Here is an 11882-nt window from a genome sequence, read left to right as displayed (position 1 = left end):
AAGAAGATTTACGTGGCAATTCCAGAGTAAGTAACGAATAATTACCAATTCAGTTTATGGAGACAGGGATTCTTTTGAAATCTCCAGAGATAACATTGATGGGATAATACTAGTCTTCCAGACATTGCATATAAGATGGGAGTCGTATTATTTGAAAGTACTAAGGAGTGATACGTTTTTGAAAACAGATCCCCCCCCACCCTCCCTTAACCAGATGGCTTAGTAAAGGCACTAATTGCTAGCCCTAAAAAACGGAACAGCAATACATTCGTAGCTCACAGGTGTCTTAAACACAGTAAAGAAAAGGCCTAAAAAAATATCTGTACAAAAATAGTCAAATACCCCTGGGTCTCCATTGACTGATGTGTATGAAGACAGCTACTTGTAGTGAACTAGTCCTCTAGACATTTAAAGGCAAAATTTCAGAGGTGGATCTCCACCGCTCAGTCCCCAAACAGCTAAACAATGTTTTAACAACCAAATCCCAAAAAGGGGGGTTGGGGGTGAGGGTGGGGGTACAAGAAGGGAACAGGGAAGCTGCAGCTCATTACAAAAAAAAAAAAAAAAAAAAAGATACCAAAAGGTGATGTAGAGACAAATGTTACACCAGTGCAGGCCAGACACACGTACACACGCAGGCGGGCGGTTTTTATCACCCTAGACTCACACAGAGTTGGCCCCAACTGTACTGATCATATGATACTTCCTTTTCATCAAGAGACTTCTCTCTCTCTCTCTCTCTATCTTTCTCTCTCTCTCTCACACACACACACACACACACACACACACACACACGTACACGTTTGCAGCAGAACAGGGAAGATGCTTCAGTGAGTCGGGAGTTCCAGCAGAGCCGGAGCAGGGGTAGTGTAGTGCACAGTGAGTGTATGTGGTCAGATGGGGGGTGGGCGGTGGGGGGGGTGAGGGGCTATTGAGTTTGGGAGGGGAAGGGGGGGGGGGGGGGGGGGGGGGGGGCTCACATTCCACAGTTCTGCACACATTAGAAACATCATATGAAATCTCTCCTTGCCAGAGCTGGCCCGGTGCTCTGTCCCGGTCAGCGATCCAGTCCGACGGGACGGTGGCACAGCTGTGTTATCAGTCCTCCTGAAACACTGATGGTATTCAACGGCCTTTTCTCCTCTTTCTTTCTTGCTCTCTTTTGTTCATCTCTTCCTCAAAAATCATGATAAGTTTGCGTGACTTTTTTTTTTTTTTTTTTGCGTGACTTTGTTCCTTTTTCTCCGTTTTAAGTTTTCTTCTCGTTTTTCTCCTATGGTTCCTTAAAACCCTATTGCATGGTCAAAGTAGCGAATGAGAGCAAGCCCCACCCCCTCTTCACCAACTTCCTGTCACGTGGCCGTGGCTTCTAGGTAGCTCTGTAGTTTACGGACAGTCGACTCATCCAGTGAAAACAGATCAAAGTCAAAGGTTGTGTTGGTTACATTGAAGTGGCCGGTCTCCTCAATGAGATTCACAATCTAAAAGGCAAAGAAACAAAAAATGGTGTTAGAGGCAAACAGGATGTGGGTTAACTAAACAAAAAGTCACATGACTTATCAACATTTATTAAAACCCAATTGAGATGAGCTGCTTTCACATGCAACACTTTTACCACATCTGTTTTCAAGTGTAGCCACTGCATGTTCTCACCCTGACCAATACACTAAACATTAACGGCCTGGCAGTCTCACAGACACGCACACAAACGCATGCACGCACGCATACATACGGGCGTGTGTATACACACGCACGCACGCACGCACGCACGCACGCACGCACTCACCTGCTGTAAAATGTTCCTTTCTCTCAGAGCCATGAGCCTGCGATGGAGGTCTACCAGCTCCTCTGTGTAGGCCTGAGGAGAGGAGAGGAGAGGAGAGGAGAAGAGAGGGGAGGAGAGGAGAGATATTCCCATCAGTGTACACGGGACTGCTAACTAAACAGCTTCAGCCGTCAGTCCAATTTCACAACTCGGTTACACCAAATACAGAAGACATGGCTCCCCTGTGGCCCATTCAGATGCCGTATTTCTGCCAACTTTTTCATCTTTTGTTAAAAAAAAAACGTTTTTTCGCTGCGAAGCCTGATCAAGGACAGTTACTTCAGTCATAAAAACGTCTTCGTCCCTTGAGCGCCACCCGCAAGTGGACGAGACATTTAATAAAAATGATACAGTTTGAGTTCACGTAACGATCCTCTGAACGAACTCATTCCAGTTGACCCGTTTGGACAAAAAGACCCTACAGAAGAGACTGAGATGCGCTTGTGAATGTGTAGAGTCTCTCTCACGAACAAAAGTGGAGGTGAAGAACACGTGAAATATGAGAGTAAAAAGCTGATTTACCCTTCCTACCTTGTCGTATCCCTTCTTCAACACCTTCTCCTGACGCAGGCAAGGCTCCGGGCTCTTCCTGCCTGAGGACTGTCCACAAGAAAGAGCAAAGGGAAGAAAAAAGAAGAGAGAGAGAGAGAGACAGTTAAGTCAGGCAGGAAAAGTTAGAGCGATATTGGTTTACACTGGTTTTCAACACAATCCAAGAATATTGATACTGCCTATGCAGATTCATTACAAAAATTTTTTTTTAGAAATTGTAAACACACACACATACTCATACACACTAATCGGACATTGATTGGCAGTTGCTGGTCTCACCTTGTTATTGGAGGAATTGTGTTTCTGGGGCTGGGGGGGCGGGTCTCGAATGGGGCGGTGCGGACCATCACTGCTGTCACTCTCACTGTCCAAACTCAATCTAGCAGAAGAGTGGAGAGGGCAAAGGTCAGTCCAAAGAAAGAGCGTCTTTTGTTTTCAGTGGTTAAGGGAGGGAGTGGATTTGGCAGCTACGAGACGGAAGGAAGGGACCGCTATGCAAAGTCAACACATTCCTGTTTCTATTCAACGTTCAATCACGCCAAACACAGAGACATTAATTCTCTGCTTTGGCCTGAGGATGTGGACAAGGAATCAGGTAGAGCAAGAGAGCAAACGTGTGGTGTGTGTGTGTGTGTGTGCAAGACAGACGGTGAATAAGCATGTATGTGGGTGAGAGAGGGCGTGCGTGTGTGTGTGCGTGTGCATGCACACATGTGTGTATGACAGTGAGAGAGAGACAGAGAGACATATAGACAGAGAGACAGAGACAGAGAGAAACAGAGGGGGAGAGAGAGAAAAAGAGAGAAAGATCAATAAAAATCAATAAAAACGGAAAGAGAGCGAGCGCTGACCTGGAGTCTCGATTGGGCACGTTGTTCTTGACCGGCGTCTCTTCCTCAGAGCTGCTATCATCATCGTCAGACTCCTCAGACTGCAGGTCCTCCACCATGGTCCGCAGAGGTCCTGCAGAGAGCAGAGGTCATAGAGAATTCACAGGGTCACGTTCCGCGACAAACAGCCAGTCATCCCAACCTCTCTGAGAATTATATTCACTGCCATCAGTACAATGCACAGAGAGAGAACAAAAGCCAGGGGGTGAAAAGACCCAAAGCATCTCCTAGACTCCGCAACTCCAACTAAAGGACCATGTCACACAGGGAGCAGAAAGACATACAACACCATTTTAGATCATTTCACTCAAATCTCTTTTACTTAGCCACACTAAGCTATGAATGTGGAGCGTTTGGTAACTGAACTAGTAACTTTTCACGAAACAGAGCAGTGAAGCCGCAAGTCAATACTTGCGTCAATCAAGTTACATAAAATACCAGGCAAACATGTCAGTAAATACTCCAAGCTGGTCTGATGTTAGCTGCCCTCCACTCCCTGAGTAACTCTCTCTCTCTATCTCTCTCTTTCTCTCTCTCTCTCTCACACACACAAACACACACACGGCTCTACCTTGGCCTTGTTTCTGAAGGGGCTCAAAGTCCGAGTCAGAGCTGGAGTCGGAGCTGGAGTCAGAGCTGGAGTTGGAGGGGCTGGAGGGAGCTGACTGCTGTGAGTGGAGGAAAAAAAAAAGAGAGAGGAAGAGAGAGGAGAGAAACAGAGAGAGAGAAAGACTCGGGTCAATGTCGTATATAAACAGCGTGTGAGGAACTTTTGGTGGAATCTATTTTTGTCCTGGTTGAAAAAGAAATTTGAGCTTTGTCCTAGTTGCAACGCTATCCCTGACATGACAGAATTTGAACTGATAATACTTCCATTTTAAATGACTTCGTTACTGGTTAAAATACTTCTTATTGGTTTATGAAGCTACGAAAAAACAGGCAGAGTGGGTGTAGACCTCGGATTTGGAGGAGGCCTCATCTTCGGAGTTGGAGTCATCTGACTCCGGCGGTTTCTTGCTCTCTTTGACCTCCTGAGCCTCTGACTTGCCCTTGACCCAACGACCCTTTTCTTTGGGGGGTTTCTTATCCGTGTAGGTCGAGGGAGCGGTGGAGGATGTGGAGGAAACGCGGGGGGAGGTGCTGGAGAAACCCCCTCCCGACGAACCCTTTGGTCCCTCCGAGCTCCCTTTTTTCTGCTTCTTGACGCTCGGTTTCGGCGACTCGGCGTTGGAAGGGCGTTTGCTGGGGGCTTTGGTTTCGGGTTGTCCTCCGCCTCCTCCACCCCCGCCGCCGCCTCCTCCTCCTCCTCCTCCCCCCGCTCCCCCTCCTCCTTTTGGAGACATGCCCTCCATTTTGGCCTCCTTCAGCGTGAGTTTGGGCTCCTTAAAAGCAGCTTTGGGCAGAACTTTATTCTCCTCTTTGACTTTAATCTCGGCTGTTTTTTTGGAGGAGGAGGAGGAGGAGGAGGTGAGTTCGCGAGAAGAGGCCTTGCTGCTCCCCCCACCGTCTCGATCGTTGTCTCCTTTGGACGCTGCCTTGCTCTCCGAATCTTTCCGCGGTCGTTCTCTGTGCTCCTTGGTCAGTTTGTGTGGTTTGGCTCCTTTATTCCCACCTCCTCCCTCTTTACTGGGCTCCTGCAGAAAAGAAACAACGATACAAATTAATACTTTTTCCGACAAAACGAGCGTATGCAAAAACCCATTACAAATTTCATGCAGATACCGGTAGCTGCGGTATTGCCAAGAGCAATAACGCCAAAATCAGACCTGCTTCCGATTAATTATGCATCGTATCAAATCATTTCCCACTGTCATTAACATTTTTTTTGAAACAACACTAAATAAGGCCCAATTACAGAGCGCGTGGAGTAACTTGGATTCAAGTTGACAGAAATTAAGTTCATGATTCATGGAAGATTTTCCAAAGGGGTCAAACAATCCAGAATCCCATTAGCTACTTTCGATTTCCCTTCAAAAACATTTTGAGTGGAGATTTGAAAGAAAGAAAGAAAGGAAAAAAAAAAAAAGAGCCAGTCTCTTTAACAGCAGCGCGCGGCCAAAGAAAGCAAAACATGCGACGGGCGCTCCCTCGGACCAAAAGAACAAACAGAACAAACTCCCTAAACCGCCCAATCAAAGACAGTTCTTATCTGCTTTACGTCTGCCTACACACACAAAGGAAATGTGACCTAACATTACAACGAGTGTGAGCAAGGGCCAATAAACATAGCGATGATAAAAACAAGCGAGAAGAACAGGAATGAGGTGAAATGCTAAGGATTCGTTTAAGCGCGGGAGAATCCGCCCCTGCGGTGCTACCAACGTTTGCCAGCACTTTTCATGCAAGAGGCCACCGCACTGACCTTGGACCCGTGGGAGGTTTTTGTCTTCTTGGGGTCTGAGAAAGCAGAGAGTGGGATGGTTGGAAGCATTGGGTAGTCTGGACTCGGCCTGGAGACCGCTTCTGAACCCTCCGGGACCACCAAAACCTGTTAGTCACAGAGAGAGAGAGAGAGAGAGAGAGAGAGAGAGAGAGAGAGAGAGAGAGCGCTTAGCCGGCATAGAGCAGGGACATTTGGAGACTAAAGCATATTCATGACTTAGAATTACGTTTATTCATTTAGCAGACGCTTTTATCCAACACAGCTTCCAAGACAGGCTGAATATAAGCCAAGCATGTGGCCATTAAAGAGCAGAAATGTAGTTGCTAAGTTCAGTATTAGATCAGATACATATGCATGAAAAAAGCTGAAGGACAGTTAGAGACTGAACTACAGACAGATACAAGTGGTCTATAAACCCATAAGCATTTAACGATAATTTTTTTTGGGGGGGGTGGGGGCGTGAGAGTAAATTACACATTGAGGTAGCACCAATCAGATTTATTTACTTTAATAATTTGATCAGATAAAGCACTCAACAACACATTGCTTTTTTGCTTTTCACATCATGATTAAGAAACCAGAACAGACCAGACCAGGACGTCCGACCCTCACATTCAATACCCTTTAAAGAAAGAGTACACTCCTGTCTAAACCAGGACCGCCCGGTCTTCAACCCATATCTACCCTTTTCCCTTCCTCACCCCTCCGGCTTTGACCAGCTTCCGTCTGAAATCTCGCGTCGGGTTGTTGAAGGTGAGCTTCTCGCAGCGTAGGTGATTGACGGGGGGGTTTCCCTCCAGGTTCAGGAACAGGTCATAACTGAAGCACACTTTTTTCGGCTCCTCCTGTATTGATTTTCACATTGTGTTAGTGTGTAGAGTCTTTAGCTGTTCCTTTTGGTAGCTAACAGTGCTTTCAAGCCAAAAAAACAAAACAAAAAAAAAAAACCCTCTACCTCAAGTCAACACAGGTTTAACATGGGGCGCACGCTACCTGATAAAAGCATTCCATGTCAGAAGGAGGGGGGGGAAAAAAAAAGCGGCGAAGACATTTGAGACCAGATTAGATCTGAAGATTCGAGACAAGATTAAATTCGAAAGACACAGAAATCCGAACTAAACATGAACACCCTCTCATTCCTCTGCACACATCAAAAAAAAAACAAAAAAAAAAAAACATGAGGACCGAAGAAAAGTCAACAAATCTTTTTTTTTTTTTTTTTCTCCTCATGTAACGTAAGATAAGCCGTGTTTTCAAACTGCTCAGAATCCCTGCGCTAAAAATCACCACTCGCTTTAGACCACCCGGGTCTATAGCCAATCAAATCGCTTCACCACGGCCAACCAAATCACCTCAGTAGCGGTGTCCATAGCGATGCCAATGTATGCCTGTATGTCAGTACAGCTTACTCATGTACTTACACCAGCAGAAACATTCCAGCTCGACAAAAGGGTAACAGTCGGGTTGTTATTGCTCTATAATGTTTTAAAATAACAACTCATATTCTTCGGGGATACTGCACGGAGCGTATGGCTTGTTTTGTTGGCAGATAACAGAACACGGTGAGTTCTCACCTTGTTTTTAAAGTACACCTCTATGGGCATGAGAAAGCCTGCGTAACCCGACTCCTCCACTTTGTAGGGTGGCTCCTTGCACACTGCCAACCAGAAAGAGAGAGAAAAAAAAAATTAAAACCAGAAAGAAAACTGGAGTGACTTTAGATCAAGAAAGGTACAAACTCTGATAGCCTTGGATTTGCAGAAGAAACAGAATAAGACGAGTTCGGAGTGTGATCCGGTGTGAGCTGTGTGTCGTGATACACGTGTGTGTGTGTGTGTGTGTGTGTGTGTGTGCGCGCGCGCGTGCATGCACGGTGTTTGTGAGACTTGCCTCTCTTGGGTTTGGGGAAGCTTTCGTGAAGGCGGAAGACGACTTTATCCACAAAATGCTGGATGTCCCCCGTCTCGGGCCCACGCACAAACACCATCCAGTCGTGAGTGAAACCCTCTGACGTCACCTTCTTTCTCAGCTGGGCCCGGTGACCAAGCTCCAACTTCACCTGCACTGTGCACTGTGGCAGAGAAAAAGAGAGAGATAGCGAGAGAGCGAGAAACACAGACATAGCCATAGAGAGACATTGAAAGAGAGAGAGAGAGAGAGAAAGAGAGAGAGAAAGAGAGAGAATGAGTCATCTACCATAAAACTAGTCACACTGTCATACTGCTGAAAAACATTTTATTTCGACTATACCCAATTCAGTAAAACCACACACAAGGTTGTCTTATAATCAAGTGAGCAGTTAATCTTTTATAACCTTGTTTGCAGGCAGTTCATACGGGTGGAGGAGGAGGAGGAGGAGGAGGAGGAGGAGGAGGAGGAGGAGACCGAGCTTTACTTCCTCTGCGCTGGCCGAGTCACAGGATGAAAAAAAAGGCCGAACGGGTCAAACAGAGAGTGGGCTGCACCTGCCCGGTCTTATAAGTCTTGGATCCTGACCTACATTAAAACGGCCACACAGGCTGAAAACGGAAACCAAAGCAATCAGGGGAATCCACCAGGAAAAAAAAAAAAAAAGCCGGAGGGGGGCAGTCTCGTAGGGGGGGGGCAGGAGGGGCAAGCTAGGCAGGCTTTGAAAGTCTACAGCCTGAAAAGAATGCCTGGATTTGGCCCTCCATGTCCAACAGCAAGAAAAGGAGAGAGAGAGAGAGAGAGAGAGAGAGAGAGAGAGAGAGAGAGAGAGAGAGAGAAAGAGAGAGAGAGTGTGTAGAGACTGGGGTGGGGGGTGGTGGGGGTAGGATTAGGAAACAGGATTGAGATGAGCTGGTCTAGCACTCGAGAGGTACAATCCCTGCTTGGCAGGCATCCTGTCTATTCCGTCTCTACAATGACTTTTAACTCCAGGCGTCACCACACCCACTGCCAGCCTCCATAAAGATCCATGCTGTCACACACCAGAATACCCACAGCAGGCCCGTCTCTAATACCCAGCTACCACCGACTGGTCATGTATCAGCGCCTAAGGCCAAACAGAAGCTTGACAATACTCTGAGTGAATTAAAATGACCCAGATCATATCTCATCAAACACAGATTTTTTTTTTCCTCCATTCAAACTATGTCCTCCCATCGAGCAAAGAGATTTTCATAAACAAATACAGGCTAAATATCATGAACGGAACCTACGGGGACTCGAGAACGCGAGATAAAAAAGACGCTGACTAGAATTGAAGCTAATGTCGTGACTTTTGCCGGGATATGTTATGTACACAGTCAACCCACATCTGACCATGGTTGTGTGAGGAAGGGGAAAAGACTAAAACGTCTGCTTTGAAGAGAAACAGACAGACAAAATGAAAGAGTGTAGCCAAATGTACTCAGCACCTCCCACCTTGAACCACCACATACCACTTCTGAAGGGTTGCAGAATGTGGGCAAGAGAAGCATCCAGCACGGACTCGCCCGCATCACTCTGTACCATACACAACTCAAAACAGCAGTTAAAGGGCTCTCTCCATACGCTTTCATATAAAAAACAAAATCACACATCACTTAGAAAGGACTGCGGGTTTGAAAATAACAGAACGCGCCTCTCTGCCGGTTTGTGCCCAAAATAACCCGTTATCTGCGCTGCGAGACAAACAGCGTGCATAGTCAATCGGCCGTATCAAAAAGTTACTGCAAATGTACTGAGTGGAATCATCAGAACGTTAAATCTTGGCAATCGCACGTTTTTCTGAGCATAGATAAAATTGTGCGGAGGCATCCATCAAGGACAAGGAGTTACACATCATGCTCGAAAGAGAACGCAAGACTCTGATAAATCAAGTTATACCAGGATTAATGCGTTTGTGTAAGAAAAAAAATTTAAAAAAACAAAAAACTGATGAGATACTAAATGCAAACGTTTTAATAATGTAGTCTTAGTCAGGGTCATATTAATCAAGTTTTGAGTTGTACGTTTTTTGCTGGCCTATAACTTAAGTGAGTCAAGTACGACGTTGTTTTTGCCGTGCTGCAAAATATCCAACGTGGATTACAAATACTTTCTCAAACGACAAAGCTTTTTGCAATATTCAAGTTTGCAATTAAACATAAATTTGCAAACCTGAATACTTCATAGCTACCAAGACCAATGAAGAGGGGAGAGCGCTCACAATGAGAAAGTCACAATCCAGTTTGCTATGGGAAGCAATACTGACTCAAAGCTATGTTCCAACCGAGTACCTTAATGAGCTCAGTTAATAGAAATCATAATCTCTTGTCGCTCCGAATCTCATGGGCTCCTGAATCGAGCAGGGAAACGGGCAATTATTTGCCATGTAAGGAGACAGATTCCCGCTTCAAGCCTCATACACCGCTAAACACAACCCCCTCCCTCTGTCCCTCCCACCGCCCAGACCCGAGTCGAGCAAACCTTTCAACCGGCGCCTTGAAGCCGCTTGATTATGTCGGGTACCAAAATTGAGACTTGGTTTGCACTTGTACTTGCATGAGCTTAAACAAGCTTAACTTTATTTGATTATTCTGTCATGCATAACAAGTAAAGTCATTTTATCAGTCAGGACAGGTCAGCATAAAAAAATAATCCATTGTGTGCCTGATGGTCAAGCAAAAAAGCTCATTCCTAAAACAGCAAACAAGATAAGCTGGCTAACATATTAGCCAGCTCACTAGCTGGTATCTCACTAAATACCGATATAGCAGAGGCTAGTGTCTAGCTAGCTCCGCCAGACAGCTCTGGGATAGAGGAATGGGTTCCATTAGCTTAAGCTGCTTTTAACAAGCACGGAGTGTTCGTAATCAGTCCCGAATGTGCATTTTCCAACAAGAGTCCGACATAAAAGTTAGTAAAACAAGGGAAACATGCAAATTACAGTCACCTGATTCTCCATGGTTCTCTGGCCTTGATGGTCGATCTGTTTATTTACAGCGGCGTTTTGTGCGCTTTCTCCCTACTCCTCATTGTGTGTCAATTCCAGCCAAAAACCGGAAGCCAGACAGTTCCCCTCCCAGCAGTGCGAACTAAGCAACAGTTACACATTTCCAAGGGAGCTGCAGAAAGGGCATTTTTTCTAAATAAAAGAAAATAGCTACAGAGCTGTTTATGTGGTTTGGTAGAGATTTTACTGAGATAGATAGTTACATACATATATACATACATAACACATACGAACATGAAGAATATAATGTCAAGTCAAAAAGCAGGACTACTTGCTGCTTATGGTTAAGCCAAAAACCAGTCAACAGGCAGTCTTGACTTTTGCGCAATGTTATTGAATGAAGTCCTTTGTCGTGATTTTAGTTGAATGCATTATGTCACGAGTTAATCTGCAACTAAAATAAAAGTGTGCCAGTTAATCTATGCACTGTGTGAATTTTAATAACAGTTTTAAATATGGTCTTAGAGCGTGGTATTTGAAAGACAAAGCGGCAAGAAAGGTAAAAGCTTTGTTTTTTGTATCATTGATCAGACCCCGCTAGCAAAATATTTAAATTTCACTCCAACAACAGGAAGCTGAAATAAGCAGACTGGTTGGCTGTTCACATTTAAAATGGAGCGATCTTCCTGGAAGTGTTCTTCATTTTTCACACCACACTTATCACGACTTTTGAATGGACACTGGGCAACCGTGTTGTACTTTTATTTTGGTGGACTCTATGCTGAGCTTCTGCCATATTCGTGATTCGCTGCGTCTCTTTGTCGCTCACTTCACAAAACTTCACCTTCCCTTCTAGACCTTTGGCATGCAGTCACAACAGAAAGCTTTTGTATCCAATCAGGTAGCGCATAGGTTAAGATGTTTACCATTAAATGAACTGCCTTAGTTAGCAGGCGGGACTTGCTTACCTCTGCCAGAGATCGCAACTCGTAAAGTTTATCTCATTAGATATACTTGCTCATCGTGTGTATTTGTATTGCAGGGCATGGCACAAAACCTTGATAGCATTTAATATTTATGTTGTCTTCAGTGACTCGCTTAAATTTCATGTATTTAATGGATAAGTTTTTTCACAACCGCAGAATTACCAAAAAGAAACGTGAGGATTACACCTCTAGCAGATGGAGATCAACCTTTGACACTGACCTATGGCTCTGAAATCAGCACTTTGCAAAATCATACAATGCACAGAGCACAATATCCGTATTGTGCAGCTTTGAGTCGTATAGTGGCGTCAGGTAGTCATTTAGCCGGAAGGCGTGATAGTGTGTGGGTGTATAGATATGATATTCA

At 45.1% G+C, this 11882-nt stretch overlaps 1 protein-coding gene across 1 annotated transcript; it reads right to left on the bottom strand.

The window, feature by feature from the left end:
* Positions 1-1344: 1344 nt before the first annotated feature.
* On the bottom strand, positions 1345-10550 carry mllt1a (MLLT1 super elongation complex subunit a). The gene is made up of 13 exons (XM_030784899.1): positions 10530-10550; positions 7541-7721; positions 7225-7307; positions 6352-6495; positions 5630-5755; positions 4798-4901; positions 4224-4761; positions 3839-3932; positions 3229-3340; positions 2657-2756; positions 2357-2425; positions 1787-1858; positions 1345-1481 (listed from the first exon to the last, which is right to left on the bottom strand). Exons 1-13 carry the CDS (start codon positions 10539-10541, stop codon positions 1353-1355), a joined length of 1764 nt encoding a protein of 587 aa, XP_030640759.1. The 5' UTR covers positions 10542-10550; the 3' UTR covers positions 1345-1352.
* Positions 10551-11882: the final 1332 nt, after the last annotated feature.

This window comes from Chanos chanos, chromosome 9 (assembly GCF_902362185.1).
Source record: "Chanos chanos chromosome 9, fChaCha1.1, whole genome shotgun sequence".
Taxonomy (NCBI): Eukaryota; Metazoa; Chordata; class Actinopteri; order Gonorynchiformes; family Chanidae; genus Chanos; species Chanos chanos.
The sequence above is the reverse complement of the archived record's forward strand: the minus strand, read 5'-3'. Positions and strand labels throughout refer to the sequence as shown.